The sequence below is a fragment of the Blennius ocellaris genome (genome assembly GCF_963422515.1).
Source record: "Blennius ocellaris genome assembly, chromosome: 16".
In the NCBI taxonomy this organism is placed as follows: domain Eukaryota; kingdom Metazoa; phylum Chordata; class Actinopteri; order Blenniiformes; family Blenniidae; genus Blennius; species Blennius ocellaris.
In genome coordinates this window covers 4,042,556-4,061,997 of record NC_137665.1, presented here as the reverse complement: position 1 = coordinate 4,061,997, position 19,442 = coordinate 4,042,556, and the positions used below count along the sequence as shown (strand labels likewise).

General features: G+C 42.0%; 2 protein-coding genes across 2 annotated transcripts; both read left to right on the top strand.

The window, feature by feature from the left end:
* Nucleotides 1-1,365: 1,365 nt before the first annotated feature.
* Nucleotides 1,366-8,687, top strand: nags (N-acetylglutamate synthase; the record flags this gene model as incomplete). Its single annotated transcript, XM_080510773.1, has 8 exons — nucleotides 1,366-1,740; nucleotides 2,911-3,191; nucleotides 4,747-4,960; nucleotides 5,053-5,233; nucleotides 6,629-6,668; nucleotides 6,740-6,871; nucleotides 6,965-7,147; nucleotides 7,665-8,687. The coding sequence occupies 8 exons, from the start codon at nucleotides 1,366-1,368 to the stop codon at nucleotides 7,825-7,827; spliced, it is 1,569 nt and encodes a 522-aa protein (XP_080366899.1). The 3' UTR covers nucleotides 7,828-8,687.
* Nucleotides 8,688-14,229: 5,542 nt separating this feature from the next.
* LOC308141672 (beta-1,4 N-acetylgalactosaminyltransferase 1-like) lies at nucleotides 14,230-18,959 on the top strand (the record flags this gene model as incomplete). The annotated part of the gene is made up of 10 exons (XM_080511879.1): nucleotides 14,230-14,300; nucleotides 14,674-14,780; nucleotides 14,945-15,021; nucleotides 15,737-15,803; nucleotides 15,909-16,022; nucleotides 16,181-16,267; nucleotides 17,348-17,529; nucleotides 18,131-18,274; nucleotides 18,451-18,679; nucleotides 18,763-18,959. The coding sequence occupies 10 exons, from the start codon at nucleotides 14,230-14,232 to the stop codon at nucleotides 18,957-18,959; spliced, it is 1,275 nt and encodes a 424-aa protein (XP_080368005.1).
* Nucleotides 18,960-19,442: the final 483 nt, after the last annotated feature.

The window sequence follows — 19,442 nt, the reverse complement described above, 5'->3', positions numbered from 1 at the left end:
AGTAAAAGTAATAGAAATACTTTTCTTTGTATATGTGCATATTTTTGTCAGTATCAAATAAAGAAGTTAAGATAGTGTAAACATGTTGATGATGGCAGGGTATGTTTACATAATTTAGAAGCATCAGTCTCTGACTGGTGCCACTCTCCAGAATCTGTTGTGTTCAAAGTGAGCAAGACTGTAAAAAGTGTAATTTTTTTGCATGCACTTGCACAAAGCATGGGATGTGCTGTTGCCGCGTAGTGAGAAAATCCTGGGTTTGTAGTTACAGGGGACTCTTCTGTGGGGAGTTTGCATGTTCTCCTCCAAGGCACATGTTTGAGGTCAACTGGTAAGTCACAAAATTTGACAAATCTGAACATGTGTCTCAGGTTATCTGCTTCAGAACCTCATGATTCTGAATAAGATACAACAGTAGAGGAAAGGCAGATGGTTGTCTTGTTCATTCTATCATGTGAAAAAGCTGATTTAAAAAAAACTATATATATATATATTCTCCAAAACACAATGGTGATACTCCTGGTGTTTGAAATGCATTAATTTGAAGAACACACTTGCATTTTGAAAATTGTTTTATTATCTTAAGGCTTCAAATTACCTGCACTTATTGCACTGAACACAAAATGATGGAAAACGAAATGAATTTAAATTAACCTTGTTTTCTTGTTGTATTACTACAGCTGTCCAGTAGGTAGAGACAAAACATTAATATTAAACCCGCTTACGGAACCATCAAAAGACAATCTTGACTTTTAATGAACGTGTCTTTGGTAGAAAAAGCCACAAAGATAATCGATTTCTCCAGAGACATTTAAAAGCTTCTGTTGCAAAATAGTTGGCTTAAAAACTGACTTTCTGAAGAAGAAGAAGAAGAAGAAGAAGAAGAAGAAGAAGAAGAAGAAGAAGAAGAAGAAGAAGAAGAAGAAGAAGAAGAAGAAGAAGAAGAAGAAGAAGAAGAAGAAGAAGAAGAAGAAGAAGAAAGATAGATAGATAGATAGATAGATAGATAGATAGATAGATAGATAGATAGATAGATAGATAGATAGATAGATAGATAGATAGATAGATAGATAGATAGATAGATAGATAGTAGAAAAAACATTCCCATGTGTTATAATGTGAATTACTGGCAGAAGTAGGTGTCAATACAAACACGTGAAAAATTTAAAAAATAAAGTACACTTACTGATTGAATGTGACGTTGACTCCACAGCGGCCGCACCATCGCGGCCTCGCGCGGGGTCGCGGACCCTCTGAAACCTGACACGCGCTGACTCGTCAGGAACGAGGCGGCGTAGTATGACGCTGAGCGGACGCCGGTGGATCTGAACCCTCTGACTCCCAGCCGACGCTTCAGCTTCCCACATGGCCAAAGTGAACAGCGGGTCCTCGGGCTGCCGGGCCGTGGTAATGGCCCAGAAATACCTGTCGACGCCCTCGGCGCCGGTACTCCCGCGGAGCTCCGCTCAGCGGCAGCGGCAGGTGCTGGGTCCGCAGCGGCGCATGGTGACCTCCGACGCGGCCGGCGTGGGAGGAAAGACCGCGGCTTGGGCCCAGCCGGAGCTCCCGGCGGCTCTCTCCAGAGCGGACCGGAACGTTTGGCCGAACCGGAGTTTGATCTACCGGGACGTGAAGGCGTTCCTCAACGAGGTCGGAGGAGACCCCCGGGAGGCCCGGTACTGGCTGACCCACTTCCAGAGGACCACATCGGCTCAGGCCCCCGCCTTCGCGGTGCTGGAGGTAAAAACTTTTACTGAGTCAAAAAAAAAGGTCCAAAAAAAAAAAAGTCTCAATCAAACGTGTCAAGAAGTTACTACAACAATATAAAACACTTTAAACTCACTGTACTGTATTCATCCATTGTTAGAAATGTGACACGTGTCAAATCTGCAAGAATATACTCACTTTATATACAATAGAAGTCAAACTGTGATGATCTCATTTAGAAAACAAAAATTACACTTATAATTAAACTAAACTCTTTTATTAAGGAATTGTAAAACTTGTATTTATGTCGCACCTCTCAGAACATGTGAATATTCATTAAGATGTCATGTTTGTCCTATTTATCTATAAATATTACAACTAAAATGTATTTCATCATTTAAACTTTTTAGTTAGTTGTTTTTTTTTGATGCACCATTAAAGATAAATACATTTTATGTCCTTGAATTTCATGGGTCCATTTCTGTTTCATAAATGCATCAATAAAAACAAAAATAATACAGAAATATGATTATTATAATGATTTCTCACATACTCACACATTGGCTTTTTACCTGAGACACTTGTTGGTGGGGGTCAAGGGTCTTGCTCAGGAACCTATGAATCCCAAGCTGGCTTCTTTCACCTCTAATCCACCACACCTCCCAAAACCCACATGGTGTGGAGGTTTGAATCCTGCCTCATTGCCACTGAGGGACCCTGTGCAGCTCCCTGATCTCTGCCCTGCAGCAGCTATAGCTGATATTTATAGCTATCAGCTATAAATATGCAACATATAGTGTTTCTTTATGTTAAAACTCCAAAGTACTTAACATATAGCTCGGCTTCAGAATGTTGATTTTCACAGCATGTGTCTTGATATGATTATTTCAGTTACTTCATGTTGATAAAAAGACTCGACGACTGTGTTTTGTAGGTCGGGGTCGGACATAGTGGAGGCTGAAAATGTAAACTACCGACAGTATCTTATTTGAGGACATTGAAGTAAAGCAAAACATGCCATTGCTGTCATCGTAAGGTCACGCTGTGAGATAATGTAATCATCCGTTGCCACATGCAAGGTCAATGTGAGAAACCTGTGAAAAATACCCCATTAGAGCTGCAGTATCCTCAAAGTTGTCTTTTGTCAACCCCTGAAGGCTTTTCCTCTGTGGTTTGCATTAACGACAACCTTCTTTGTTCCAGGTGGACAGCTCCTCCTTCAACAGCAGGGAGATGGTCCAGAGCCTGGCCTTCGGGCTGTCCTTCCTGCAGCGGATGGATATGAAGCCAGTGGTGGTGATGGGCTTCTCCGATCGCCAGGACACGGGCCTCACTCAGCCGGCTGCGGGGTCCTGCCGCAGCCGGCGGGTGGTGGAGCAATGCCAGCAGTTGACCGAGGCGCTGCAGCAGCACTCGGCCACCGTCCTGCCTTTCTTCTCCGCAGAGTCATTCCTCCTGCTTCACGAGGCGCCTCAAGGAAGCAGGTGAGGCCCGAAACCGACCGGCTCCAGCCGGTAACCTGCCTTCTGTCTTTACGTTATTAACCCGAAGCATGGTTTCCCACCAACTTTTGCCAGTTGGCGCGACGATCCCATTGTTATATTTTCAAGTATTTATCTCTAAAGTCTCATAATAGAAGACACTAAAGGAGGGTCGACGTCACGCTCACCTCCAGATAAAGTTATTTCAAGGTACACTGTTCAAAAATATACCTCCGTGGAAAGCAGGGTTGTCAAACTCATTTCAGTTCAGGGGCCACATGCAGCCCGATTTCGTCCTGAGAGGGCCGGACTGGTAAAATAGTGCCTTGATCACTTGATGGTTTTTCTTTGCTGTGGCGTCAAGCAGAAGTTTTGAAAATGTTTCACAATTACTACAGAAAACCACAGAAATCTCAACATGAGCTAAATTGTAATGATACATTCAGGTGCAAAAATACAGTGAAATGCACAAAGATCTTCTCCTATAAATGTTGCATGTTTTTTTGTTTTTTTTACAAACTCACAATGACAAACTGTGAAAAAAGTTGATGGGAGAATTACAACGAAAATACTTTTGCGAAAGAGTACGCTAGTATAATATCTGTCCCGCAGATGTGTACACCTGAGCTGTTAGGGGGGGGGGGAACAAGAAGGTCGCCTCTTTCGCAATGAACCTCATCGGACCAAACAAATCCCACTGCTTTGTAAACAGTAAAGGGACCAAATATGTTGGCTCAACAAATCGGCACCATGTGGGGGCTCTGCTGAGACTTTGTCCTGGTGTCCGTCTCGCTCGGCCGAGTAGAAAGGAGAAGCCGTTCCCATCGTCCCATCGGGATGCGGAGGGCGTGAGCGACATTGTCGGAGCCCAAAGCGGCCGGGAAATGGTTTGAAACTTAAAGTCGCTCACGTCCAGATTCCACCGAAAATGACGGCCGCGCAATGCGAGGGCGACGCGAAAGTTCCCCTTCAGCCAAACTGTTGTGGTTTCATTTCTTTGTTTTTATTCCATGCATGTCGATCTCTTTCAACAAAACAAAAAGCAGGCCTGTTAAAGAAATTTAAAATAAAGAAAAAGAAGGGGGGGGGATGCAGAAAACTAAATTCACTTGGATTCTCCATGTGGTTTTTTTTTTTACATGATTTCAAATATTTACTAATATTAACAGTAATATAATACTAAATGCTTGTTATATATGTTAATCTATACTTTTATAATAATAAAAGTTGTTTACGTTTTTGTTTACCTGAATTGAATTTCTGATTTTCATTTCATCTTTATTTCCCCCCCACACATTGTGGATCATTGTTATTTCCTTTCCTTTTTAAATGTCATACTTCCTACATACTAACTGTGTTATGGATGCAACATGTATTTACAAAGTTTCAATAAATAAGATCTAAAACAGAAAGCTACGGCGGCATGGACAGTGACGTCGTACTGTTTTGAGTCTCAAAGGAACGATTTTGACGTTTGACCACAATAAAAAAACAAGAGAAACAAAAAGCGTCGATGTAATTCTCACACTTGAATGTTCATCCCCCCCCCCTCCTGCAGCGCTCCGTCCCTCATCGCCGTGGACCCCAACCTCCTCCAGTGGAGTCTGGACTGCGGCACGATCCCCGTGGTCTGTCCGGTGGGGAAGGACGGACACGGCTGCTCGGTGGTGCTGGACCCCACCGAGGTGACGGCGGCCATTTCTCGAGTCCTGCAGCCGTGCAAGGTCATCTTCCTGAACAGCTCGGGGGGACTGCGCAACCAGGAGCACAAGGCAGGATGGCCGAGTCCCACACGTGGTCAAGTTTGACCGCGGCGTCGTTTTTTCAGATTCAGCGTCTTATCGCCCGCCGTCTTGTGTCACAGGTGCTGGGCACCGTGTCTCTGCCCACCGACTTGCCCGGCCTGTCCGTGGCCAAGTGGCTGAGCGCCGCCGAGCGCCGCAGAGTGACGACCATCGCCAGGTTCCTCAGTCAGCTGCCGACAGAGTCCTCTGCTGTGATCACCTCGGCCGACACGCTGCTGACCGAGCTGTTCAGCCACAAGGGTGAGAGCCATGACAGATTTACTGTCTCACACACACACACACAGACACACACACACGGATTGTGTCAGTAACGCTCTGCAGACCTCCCATAAACTCAACCAATGCTTTCTTGTCTCAGGAACAAAACGAAATCTCTCTGACCGGGTTGTGTAAAGTGAGATGGTTTCCCCCCCAACCCTGTTAAAAATGTAGACGCTATATTTAGATTAACCTTTTAACATGAGGACTTCCAATGTCAGGGAGGTTGACCTGCTCCCCTTCACCTCTCATGCCGTAGCTCAGACCTGAGCATCATAAGACCCAGGGGCCGAGAAATCCAGAATCAAATGAAAATGACTCTTATTAAGGCTTTAATACAACTACAATAGTCATAATCTTTCACGTTAGGGGCCTTTATTACATTAATGGTTGTGTCTAGCAATTGTTACCTCACAGATTTGCCTTTTCACAGTGGAGAAAAGACAGTTCATTCATCGTACTTACTCACGGAACTCTTAAGTTTTGAAAAACACGTAATCACGACTTCCTCAACAGTTGTGTAAATTTCTTCATGTGGCCAAAATCTGCTCGATGCCAAATACTTGTCTTCTGCGTTCATTACATGTGCAACTTGGTAGGTTTTCCAGGGAGCTTACTTTGTGGCGCAAAGAGAGTGATACCAGCTCAGACCCGTGGGGGCAGTGTTGAGCAGTATAGCTCATGCGTGGCCAGAGAAAGTCCGACAGTCCGTGTGAGGGAGGAGTGTGAATGTGTGTGTGGATACAAGCAAATCTACGACACGGCGTCACCAGGACATCGAGACAAAGACGCTTCAGGTGACCTTAGTGAAAAGTTTAGAGATGTCTTTATGAGCAAGGTTGAGAATGTAAGGCAACGAGGGATCTCACCAGATTACATTTAATTCCAGTTACTTTCGTAGCATTTATATGCTTTGTCTCGCACCTAATAATCATCTCTGGTTGAATGCCGGACCTCCAGTTGGTGCTGTTTTGTAATAAAAAGCATAAAACTGGTGCTCGTTATAGTCATTCCTCATATCTGTCATGTTGCATTTATAGATTTGCTAAATTTGTGGATTCCATTACATCTCCATTACACTTACAGTAAATGTTTGTTGTAAGGAAATAAAAAGAAAATCCTCCTACTTTCTCCATAATTCTTTAATCCCAATCATGCAGAGGAAAAACCCTCCGGATTATTTTCCTTCCACTTTGTTAAAAGCTGAAAAATAGATGGCAGAGTGGTGACATTAAAATAACTATTTAAGTTGAATTCCTCATGACAACCATCATAACTCGCCTCAGTGTAGTCCAGCACTTTGGCTGAAAGTCCTTTAAAGCGAAATAAATAAATGGAATTATTGTTTCTTATTGTTCTCACCTGCTCTTTTCTCAGGATCGGGAACGCTCTTTAAAAACGGAGACCCCATACACCGGTCAGTGGATATACATCGCACAGGTCTGAAGGTCCTTGTGACGTCGTCTCACGTGTCTGTGCGTTGCTCAGGTACACTTCTCTGGACGGGATCGACGTGGAGCGCCTGCTGGCCCTCATCAACAAGTCGTTCGATAAAACTCTGAGGCACGACTACACCGACTCCCTGAGGGGCCGGCTGCACTCCATCTACCTCTCTGAAGGGTGTGTGCAAACGGCGAACGAATCACTAAATGTGAGGTTCAAAGAAAATAGCTCACATGTTGTGTGTGTGTATGTGTGTGTGTGTGCGCGCAGCTACAACGCAGCAGCCATCATCACCACGGAGCCGGTGAACAACGGCACTCCGTACCTGGACAAGTTTGTGGTGAGCAGCAGCAGGCAGGGCCAGGGCACCGGCCACATCCTGTGGGAGTGTATCCGCCAGGACCTGGGCAAACTGTTCTGGAGGTCCAGGGCGTCCAACCGGATCAACCCCTGGTAACACACACACACACACGCACGCACACACACACACACACACACACACGCACACACGCCTTCGCAAGACTTTCAAACATCTCTTCAGATGATAATCACAGCAAGAAAAAGTGTCTTGGAGATCATGTCTTCGTTGGAGTGATCGGTGACAAGATTTGGAAGCAACCAACGTCACCATTAAACTTTTATCGCTGCAACAAGAATTCAACTGCAGAGATGTTACACTATTTTACTGATTTTCCTGAGTGAAAAGATCTATGGGCAGGAAGCCACGCCCCTTTTTTTTTTCAATCGGTCAATTAAAAGGTCACATGGAGCAGGTAGTGCAAATCGATGAATATATACATAGTGTGTTAAGGCAGCTGCTGAAAGTAATCTAACTTGGTTACTGTTAGAAAGAAGTAATTAAGGTACTTTTTGATGTGGTAACTCGTAATCAGCAGTCGTACTGCTGTTTTATGGACGGTTTGTCGACGCGTTCCACACATTGACCTCTGCCGCTCCGCCGTCTGTCCAGGTACTTCAAGCACTGCGACGGCAGCTTCGCCAACGGCGTCTGGACCGTCTTCTGGTTCGGCCTGACGGACATCAGAGACTCCTACGAGCTGGTGGAATACGCCAAACACCTCCCCGACTCGTTCGCCGACTCCCCCAAACAGCCGCCCGGCACCGGACCCTGAACTCTCCGCCGCCGCCGGCCTGACCGCTACCGTTCAGAGCCCGGGTGGCGCCGGGATGTCGCTTTTCTAGCGAGCGTGGCTCTTCGCTCTCCGACGGCCGTAATTCTTCCATTCTCGAGTTTCTTGGTTTTCCTGAAACCAGAGCTACGGCGCTGAGGACAGTTTCATAATTGCAACTATAAATAATGTCCTATTTATAAAGTTGGGCTTCGCTCCAAGCATTTAGGAGCCAGGGCTTTGCACATCGCAGAACAAAAAACAAAACTTCACAGCACATCCACAGTAAAGGTCACTTTTTTTTTTTTTTTTTTTATGTGAACACAGAAAATTCTCAAACTAGTCTTATATTTCCTTTAAACTGTGGACCAGAGAAAGTAAAAAGCAGCTGGATGCTGCACAGTGAGCGCTCGCTGTCCACTATGATTTTGCACATGGAGGGAGTCTGTTACTCCTCACCAGGATTCCTACCAGTCCTTGGGAATTAACATTTATTTTTCTTTTCCTTTGTGGTTCTGTGGATATTTTTTTTTCTCCGTTTTTTTAGAGATGAATCGCCGCCGGTGTTGTCGTGGCGAGTTGGTTACGGTGAACATTACTCGCCCAGAGGGTGCCTTCGGGGCTCGTTCCCTCCGTTTGGAGAGACGATTTCTATTTTCTTTCGTAACGTGGAAGTGAAGTTTGGTATTTTGTGCCACTTTGATAGGTTGAACCTTCCTCCCACTCCTTTTCTGATGTATATTGACATTACATTTTATAGACGGGATATTTGCTTGATGTTGAGCGTTTCTGTTCAACATGAATGGATTTATTTTGTATTTTTTTTTGGTGGAGTTGAGTTACTAAATAAAATGTGAAATACATGAATGGATTTGCTTCTTTACCCCCCCCCCCCCCCCCCCCAAGATAACTGGCTGACCCCCCCCCCCCCCCCCCCCCCTCTTATGTTTCTCTAAAAGTCAGGTTACAAATGTGACATACTGAGTTTTGTCATTTTACAGATTTTATGAGCGATGTTTCTCCGCTTTCTCGGAAGTTTATGAATGTATAGTGCAAGAGGTTAATCATGCAGGGTAGGAATGAAAGGGTTAATTTGGTACACAAACTGGAGTCTCTTTGCTGCTATCAGGTTGAAGTTGAAGGGTAATAACTTACCCTGGAGTGTCCTTCAACCGGCTGAAATATCTGCCAAGATAGTGCAATCTTTAATAAAAAATAAACCCCCCCCCATTTATTTATTTTTTGTCACATGCATTGATTGTAAAGTTTTATTTTATGAATTAATAATCTGATCTGAGTAAAAGAGACTCATTGGGTGAGGTGCTTGTATTTGCAGCAAACGGGGTTAATAATACATTTTCCACCTTCATCGATGCTTTAGGTTTCAGAAACACGGCATCTGCAATATTTTCCATTTGGAAATATATTTTCATGACATGAATATTTATTTCAGGAGTCTTTGACTGCTGCCGTTTCTTTGCTTGTTAATTCTTTTGTTCCATTTTCTAAGTGTCAATAAGAGTCATCTTAACAAGTACTCTCTATTCACTAGCTGTTTAAAAGAACTATAATGTTTCAACCCTGAGGCCTCTACCTTAAAAAAAGAAAAAGCAATACTGTTGTCATGTATATTCAGTGCATTTTAGAAATAGATTTAGTAAAACTTGAGGAAGGGTATTTTTATATGTAAACTATGCAGTAAAGGAGCGGAATGATCTGACTATAGATTATATTTGCTCTAATTCAAAACAGCTAGTGGTAGAAGTTTTATCATTGGTAAAATGTATCGACCACCTAAATATGAATCCTTTAGAGACGACCTTGATAGTCACTTACTCTGTATAAACCAGATGAACACACACTGCATTATTATGGCTGACTTTAACATACATTTGTCAAAAGAGGATAAAATAGGAGATTTTCCAAAATATCCTTTACTCCTCATCCTTCCATCCAACTGTTGATAAATACAAACGAGTTGCAGAAAGTAGGAAGCCAATCATTGATCCTATAATAACCAATATAAAACACACTGGCTGCAAATCAGTTGTATTATATTGAGACATTTCTGGTCATTATCCCGCTGTATTCTTTACAAACTGGCTTAAAGGAATACCCAGTTCATGTGCAGAGATAAAAGTAAAAGTTCTTAATCACAAAATACTTATGGTGTTTATTTATTAGTAAGATCCATGGCAAAAAGAAAATAATACCAATAAACAAGTCTGGGGACAAGAATGACATGCAAAACTATAGGCCTATATCAATTCTGCCAACCTGGTCAAAAGTACTAGAAAAAGTAGTTTACTCAAGAACCCTCTGATCGGAGACAGCAACATGTAAATTTAAATCCCCAAAAAAGAAAACATAGAATTTGGTGTTCCCCAGGGATCTATTCTGGGACCACTTTTGTTTATTATGTACATTGTTCTAGCGATATTCATAAAATACTCTTCGCAGATGATCCAAATGAGTTTATGTCGCACAAGAACATGCATCAGCTTGAAAAGCTCCTGAATGAGCAACTCGATCAGGTAAATACTTGGTTTAAATGTAATAAATTATCATAAAATATTAGCAACGACTTTTATATCTTTTTTCCGCTCAAACAGTCAAAAGTACAGTGATCAGGTCATGAATATAAAAATAGATGGTACAGATATTAAAACAGTTAGTTCCATAAAAGTTTTAGGAATCCATATAGATGAATTTATACATTTTAAAAAGTATGTTAAAGAACAAGTAAAAAAAAAAAAAAGGTCTAAAATTGTAGACCTATCATTTAAAATGAGACAGTTGATCCCAATAGATGCACTCTTGTCACTGTACAGATCTCTGTTTGAGCCTCACATGAATTATTGCAGCTTCATCTGGAACAATACATACTGTACTTACACTACTAAACTTTTTAAACATACACTTACACTTTATTAACGTAACGTAAAAATAGAGTTATCTAATGCTTTTTTGTTTTTGTGTTTCGGACAAAACTTGTAGGGAAATGTGTGTTGTTGATATCTGTGTCTATGTATGTATGTGTGACTATATATGCACAAATTAGCGGTTTATAAACCCACTGTATTTCAATGAAGTTAACATTGACCGGAATCGAATAATAATGAAGAACCTGAGGCCAGCCGTTGGTCTGGCCACAGGTGAAGTATGAGGAAGAGGAATGGGCAACATTCGTTTAATCAGCAGTTAGAATCTGAACGAAGAAGATGAAGAAAAACGATGAAGAAAAACCACTTCTTCAGCAGCCTGCATGAGACCTGTGTGAGGGAGTGGCTCTCGGTGGCGATGAGCCGGATAGCAGTGCACATTAAAAAAATATTTCCTCCAAAATGGGTTGGCCATCACCAGCCCACATCAGGGTATGAAGAGGCAGTTATTTACTGAGGGAACAGTCGGTGCAGGACAGGAGACAACCCCAGTCAATCCTTCCGGAGAGGGTAAGATCGGCATTATTTCTATGAGAATTAAGTGAACAATCACTTTAAAATGTAGGAAAATATTTGATGTGTGAATAAAATTACTCATTTTGCTGCATATCAAGGGGTGGAAGATAACTCTTTAAACAATTCACTCAAATTAAGCTGTGAAAAGTTGCTTTGATTAATTGCTTTGTGGAAAATGTTGGTGCAGAAATCTTGGAGTAATATTTTTCCAAGATTTTACACTTTTACTGTAATGGACCAGTATTAGTGCTTGGGTGGCATGAGGCAATATAATATTTGCTTTGTTCAATAATCTAACATGTCAGATTTTGTATTGCTTGTTTTTTTTCTAAATAACTAAATGAATTCTTGAAGAGCTGAAGAGGTGACAAAAACGTGACAAGATGGGGAAAAAAAGAGTGTCATACAGAGATGAGAAAAGACATCAATGGCTCCTAATTATTAAGAAGAAAATCGAATTTTATAGTTTGTGTGACATGAAGAAAGACGCACTTGATATATTCATGCAGGACACAATGTAAGTGTTGTCATGGTCATGCAAAGAAGGTTTGCTCTTTGTTTTTGTGTTTCGGACCACACTTGTAGGGAAATGTGTGTTGTTGATATCTGTGTCTATGTATGTATGTGTGACTATATATGCACAAATTAGCGGTATATAAACCCACTGTATTTCAATGAAGTTAACATTGACCGGAATCGAATAATAATGAAGAACCTGAGAAATGTATCACCAGCCGCCGTTGGTCTGGCCACAGGTGAAGTATGAGGAAGAGGAATGGGCAACATTCGTTTAATCAGCAGTTAGAATCTGAATGAAGAAATACGATGAAGAAAAACCACTTCTTCAGCAGCCTGCATGAGACCTGTGTGAGGGAGTGGCTCTCGATTGCGATGAGCTGGATAGCAGTGCACATTAAAAAAAAAAATTCTCCAAAATGGGTTGGCCATCACCAGCCCACATCAGGGTATGAAGAGGCAGTTATTTACTGAGGGAACAGTCGGTGCAGGACAGGAGACAACCCCAGTCAATCCTTCCGGAGAGGGTAAGATCGGCATTATTTCTATGAGAATTAAGTGAACAATCACTTTAAAATGTAGGAAAATATTTGATGTGTGAATAAAATTACTCATTTTGCTGCATATCAAGGGGTGGAAGATAACTCTTTAAACAATTCACTCAAATGAAGCTGTGAAAAGTTGCTTTGATTAATTGCTTTATGGAAAATGTTGGTGCAGAAATCTTGGAGTAATATTTTTCCAAGATTTTACACTTTTACTGTAATGGACCAGTATTAGTGCTTGGGTGGCATGAGGCAATATAATATTTGCTTTGTTCAATAATCTAGCATGTCAGATTTTGTATTGCTTGTTTTTTTTTCTAAATAACTAAATGAATTCTTGAAGAGCTGAAGAGGTGACAAAAACGTGACAAGATGGGGAAAAAAAGAGTGTCATACAGAGATGAGAAAAGACATCAATGGCTCCTAATTATTAAGAAGAAAATCGAATTTTATAGTTTGTGTGACATGAAGAAAGACGCACTTGATATATTCATGCAGGACACAATGTAAGTGTTGTCATGGTCATGCAAAGAAGGTTTGCTCTTCCGCAATCATTCTCTCATATGTTGTTTGTCTCTAGAAATGATTTTCTACACAAACCAAGGCCTCTTTGTTCCGTATCAAGCTGTACTTGCTTCCCTTTGCTGTGTCTACACACAAGACGGGACCCAAGGAAAGATTAAACGGTCTGTGGGTCAGGAAGACCCGTGACTTCACGGTTTAGAGGCTAAAATGGTCTAAAAAGTGAAAGAATGGGCAGATCGGGGGTCAGGAGTCAGACTTATAGCTCCTTTAGCACTGAGAGGTTCGAGGAAAAAGAGGAAGCAAAATGGTGTTAAATTGTTTTTGGTTTCTTGTTAGAAAAAGCGTAAAGACGCAGGAAAAATTTGAATGTAATTTTGAATAAACTAGTATCGAGCTATCCTTTCCTTATTTACAATTTGGCCGCACATACACCTATGAATAAGAACACCTGTCACAGACCTATGTCACTGTATACCAACACAATGCTGTTACAGTACCAACAATCAACCCATTTACACTGCATTTGTCTACTGCAAGCAAAATGTTGCATTAAAAAAAATGATATATGTGCAGGACAAAACCTGGTAAATAGGATGAAGGAGACAAAGAAGGCCAATCCTAAAGCACTAATTAAAATATATAAACTTTATCATATGCAATGAAGTGGCCATTTGTACGGGCTCAACAAAATATGTTGAGCCTGTACAAATGATGTTGGGCAAATAAATCATCTTGACACATTTGCGTCATGCTACAGACTTGTTTTGATTTGAGTCTAAAATCACTCTTTTTAATTTAGTGGAAATACCTTTTGGTTTTACTATGTTTCTCTAACAACTGACTTTTTTTCAGTGCATACAAACATAAAGCACAACTCTTCAATTCTACCGGGCTCCAAATTGCTATTTGGATCAGCTTTAGTAATACGATACGATGGTTCCATGTCATGAATCAGTTCGAGTGTATTTATTTGGTACGGTAATGTGTACTATGTAACTTGTAATAAGGATATGTGGATGTGTGTGTGTGTGTGTGTGTGTGTGTGTGTTTCCAGATGGCAGTTTGTTCGAGGCTGACCCAGTCTGTGGTGTTTTTGGTGTGTGTGATTGCCCTGGTGACATATTATTTATTGACATTCACAATAAAGCCTGGACTATTTGCCACCAAACACACCTCGCACACGAAACTAAGGTAAAGCCACTGAGTGCGAGCGGGATGAAATAATTGCACGGTGCTGTGAAAGCTCTGCTGAGTAAATCCCCGATGTCTGCACACTTTGTTCGGAAACCATTTTACTTTTAGACGTCACAGAAGTGGCAGTTCACCTTTTTTTCGTTGTTCACAAATTTCATATCCTGTTCATGAATCCGACCCCTCAGGTCACAACCCCACAAATCCCTCCCCCGACGTGGTTCATGCACGTGCACGAAAGGTTCGGTGCGCCTCAAAAATAGAATTCCCCAGGACGTATACAGCAAGCTGGAACAACGGCGGGCTAAGGAGTTCAAGGAATTCAAAGCCAGGTAAAAGATGGAATGAGCTGATAAACGACATCATTGATGGGGCGTTTTTAATCAAAATTGATTTTGATTAAAAACGTCTTTTACACATGGATAGATACCCCCCTTTACTTGATGGAATTACAGTTGAAAACAATTTCAAAGGTCATCGCATTAATCTCGCTGAGAATATTTGGCTGTGATGCAAATTAAGCACATTCGGCAAAACAAAGCAACGTCTCTGATCCTCGGTGTCCAGTTCAGTGCGGACGTCCCACACTGTACGTTTGCATATCCTCTCCACAGGCAAACATCCGTGCTGTCCGAACTGCTCTATGCTTTGCCAAACTCACCTCTGCAGTATCCTATCCAGGGCGTTGTGGTGCAGCCTTTAGTCGCCACACTCCTACCAGGTATGGTGCCCGCTATGTAAAGGTCTGTCAACAGTGAATGGGAATGTGGATGGGAGTTTTTAGGTGTTTTGTAATTTCCATCGTCAGCTTTCATGCAAGATTTACCAGATCATCATCATCATCATCATCATCATCATCATCAATAATGTCCTTTTTGTTTGCAGGTTTAGCGCTGCATGCCGAAATAAGAGACAGCTACAAGGTGGAGAACGTCTTTCCTTTCTCTCAATTGTCTGATAGTGTCAGAAGCAGGATATTTAAAAACCAAAAAAAAAACAATACCGTATGTGGAATTTACCAAATTGCAACTCAGACTTTCATGTTTTCCGATCTGGAAGAAGGTCAATAAGTGTTTATATTTTATGCCCAACAGGTTTAAGGTCTAAAACGAGAGTTGATGTTCTGTAGAAAAGGCAAAAAAACATGTCCTCAGTGAACAAATGCTATCTATCTATCTTACTGCCTTTCAAAATGCATTTTGGCACGTTATAGTAGAACAGTGGTTAGAAAAAAAATGATAAAAAGTTTAAAAGCCTTGAAAATAGCAGTGAAACTGAGAATGTGCGTTTTTCTTTATCGTTTACGTGACGAGCTGCGTTTTGGGTGCTCCTTATGACAACAATGGTGGTCGAAGTCATTGAAATTGGAACTTTTTTTTGAAAACGGCTTCCAAAGTTTCTGTGTAAACATAATAAAAAAAAAAAAACTCTCCTGAAACAACGGCTCTGTACATACGGCCTGCAGTCGGAGTAAACGACATTGTTTTTCTGCCGTTTCTGTTTGCACGGCGATCGTTTTCAAAACATTTCCATCCCAAACACAAAACTTTTCTGACGTTTTCAGTCGACTATTGTTGCATAGACAGAGCCTGAGTGAGATTTGATTGGGATATGTTTGCTTTGCCTATTATTACAATTACTATTAGCCTGTTATCGCTCATTGTTGTGTTTCTCTAGGTGTCCTTGAACGTATCCATCGGGGTCTTGAGAACGGCGCATTCAGGTGACGGCGCTGTCGTAAAAGGTGAGACTCTCCAACCCTTTGTAGTGGTCTCAACACACACACGTTGCAATTCTGGGCTTTTTAAACAGATACTGATTGATGAGACACTGTCTTCATGAATTCCAGGTGTTGGTGAGAGAGAACTGACAATGGAGTCCAGCGACTTGGTGATTCTTAACTCCCTGCTGGCCAACGTGTCCTACACTAGCACCATCTACCACATAAACACTGGAGACCTTGGTAGGCGACTGACACGTGATGACAGAACATCAAATGAGAATGAGAATAAAAGCAATGTGTATAGATGCAGTTGCACAGTACAATGTGTTTTTTGTTTTTTGTTTAATTTGGATTCACTGGTGCTATTGCCTAAATAAGCTCTTCTTTTGTGTGTTCAGTATCCTTCCAGTTCGAAGACCATGAAGCCGTTTTCCCCATAGCAATCAAGCAGTCGCACATCCCAGTCCTGTGGGACATGGGAACAGGTAGGACAACAAAAGGCTGTTACGAGGACGACTCACAGACCCGTCATTGGTTCAAATTCAATTATTTTATTGTATTGGTTGCTATTACCCTATCCAATGTATGTTGACTGTCAGGGGATGCAGGCGGACCCAAACGCAGACTCACAGAGTTCCATAAAAACCAGAGTTAAATGTTGGAAAAGTCCAGTGAAAAAAACCCCAAAAACCACAGGGGAAACAGGAACGACGGACGACAAGAGGAGTGACATGTTGACTAGACGAAGCGACCAAGACAACAGAGGGAGTGGGTTTAAATACACAGGGAAAAGGTGCACACAGGTGGAACTATTAACGAAGGGAGCACATACGGGGAGAAGATCACTGGTGAATTGAAATCACGAGGCGAGACACACAGGGGCAGACTCGGGCCACGTTTACACGTACCCAGTTTTTGAAAAGAAAAAAAAAACAAGGATATTTCTCTCTCTACGTCTAAAAAGAAAATCTTCATTTACACTGACTCACGTACACAGCGGGTCAGAGCTGCCAGACCTGTTGGGGGCAGTGGAGCGTGAAGCATGAAGCCATGATAGCCAATCAGAATCCTGTAAAAAAAAAAAAAAAAAAAAACAGGACGTCACGAATTGTGACGTAAATATCCACCTGCCCGCCTTTAGATGCAAACAGAGGCACAGATTTTATCCAGATCTCCACTGTGGCCGCAGTTTTCAGGACTCATTAAGTGTAAATGTGCGGCCCAAATGTAGCGAAATATCACATTTTCTTTGGGGGGGGGGTGTTTGAGACACCCAGGTATGTGTAAACATGGCCACAGAGACCTGACACTGGAGTTCCCAAGGTCGTTGCAAACTGAAAATGCTCAACGACTGGTTGGGTGCAGTGGGCCGCGATAAAAGTGTTCCACACCTCGCACACAATCAGATCGACCCTCCCGTTTGCCTTTCTCACAAAACTCACCCAGGATTCATGAAACACTGCCACCTGTTATCTTCCTACCATCCTTCTGTCTTGAAATTAACCTGTGGTGCTCTCTCTCTCTCTCTCTCTCTCTCTCTCTCTCTCTCTCTCTCTCTCGCTCAGACGTCAACTCTCATGTCTCCATCACTGTGAAAGCCTTCATGCGCTACTCAAAAGTGCGAGTGTTGGTGGACAGCATCCGCAAATTCTATCCCAAAATAAAAATCATTATTGCGGACGACAGCCTCGTGAAAGAAAACCTTTCTGGAGAAAACATTGAACATTACCTCATGCCTCCAGCACAGGTACGTACGTGCACTGACACTGCAGTTCATTGCAGTCTTGTCTCCGTTCAAAACGGTTTCCGGAGCCGCTGGAGGAGCTGGTCAATAACAAACATGGCGGCCATCCACAGTGTCGTGACTCCCAGTTCATATTCTACTGGGACTGGGTAGTTTTGTCTCAGTCTCAGTCTCCTGTAAAAGCAGTCCAGTTTCATTGTTCCACCATACTATCATACTACCATATGTGTTTATAGCGTATCGTTCTTTGCATGCGTGTGTGCGTGTGGTTCCATTACAGAAACAACCAACAACACCCACTAGTGGCCAGGCATGCTCACTACATCATTTTCAGCATTTGTGTCATGTAAACGGTCATTGTTTTCATGTAAATGTAAACATTTTCAAAAGCAAAAATGCAAAAACAATGCATGTTCACTTGAGACTTTGTTGTGTAAACGGTGCCCGAGGTGCAAGAAGTATAACATCAGCCAGAGTCCAAATACAAATTTACACTATAAACAATCACAGCAAATAGAATCAAATCTGAGGCCGGAGCACAATATGTTTATTTATTTATTTTTTGACAAGAATGCCCAATAAGATGTTTTCTTTTATCTTTCAGGGCTTTTTTGCTGGCAGGAATCTGGCCGTTTCTCAGGTTACTACAAAGTACTTCCTGTGGGTGGACGACGACTTTTTGTTCACGGTGAACACAAAAATCGAGAAATTTGTGGAGGTGATGGAAGCGAACCCTGATCTGGATTTGGTAAGAATAAAAGTGAAAGTAAAAGTGTGCGATTTTGGAGTTCTTGATGACTTGTCTTCTGCACATTCGTGTAGATCAGGACAAGGAGGTGGAAAAACTCGTTTTGACGTCTGGAACGAGAGGCACTGAATCGAACGCATTGCTAAAACTAACGTGGCGGCCTGTGCTTTTATCAGCTTGGCGGTTCGGTAAAAGGGAATCGGTTTTACTTCTCTATTCTGCACGAAGAAGGAGACGAGGCAGAAGGTGACTGCGTGTACAGGAAATCCGGTGGGAAGTTCCACACCATTCCTGGTTACCCACAATGCCATCTGGTCAATGGAGTGGTGAACTTCTTCCTGGCTCGTACCGAGTCTGTAAGAAAGGTGGGATTCGACCCTTTGCTCCGGCGAGTGGCGCACTCGGGTAGGTCTTATAGCCGTTGAAACTCTTAACGTCTTTGTCAGTTCATCCCCTGTCTGATTCCAATCACTCTTTCCTGGCCGTAGAATTTTTCATGGATGGCCTGGGGTCCTTAATGGTCGCCACATGCGACGATCGATCGGCCATGTACATTGATCACCAACCAAAGAAAGGAGAGCCTTCTTTCTACATGCATTTCAGACATCCTGGGAAAGAAGATGACGAGTTCAAATTGAGACATCACTACTTCAAAAACCACCTCAAGTGTATTCAATATGGATAGAAATACGAGACAAAACATCAGTGGGACTGCTGTGTTGACTGCCTTAAATATTTTATACATTCAATAAACCAAATTACTGGCTATATTTTTGGTACATGCATGCTGTATAGTTGGAAGTCTTAACATCTGGGGTGTGTGAATGGGTGAATGTAAGTGATTCTATATGGAAGGAATATAGAAGTTAAACATTTGATTTCTGTGGGACAACTGAACACATTGTTTTCGATTGAACTCATTGTAAAACTGTTGTACTTTTGTTTTCCAGAAGTAGTTCCACACATTCTCCTTTTTCATTTTCAACACAAGAGACTGAAACCAGTTTGTGGACGTCAAATGAGCCAATATGAATAATTTGATGATAGGATGTCATTTCTCTCTTCTATCTTAACATTCCTGATATAATAATCCCCCGTTTGTAGGTGTCTTCTATTCTATTCTATTCTATTCTATTCTATTCTATTCTATTCTATTCTGGAAATTGTT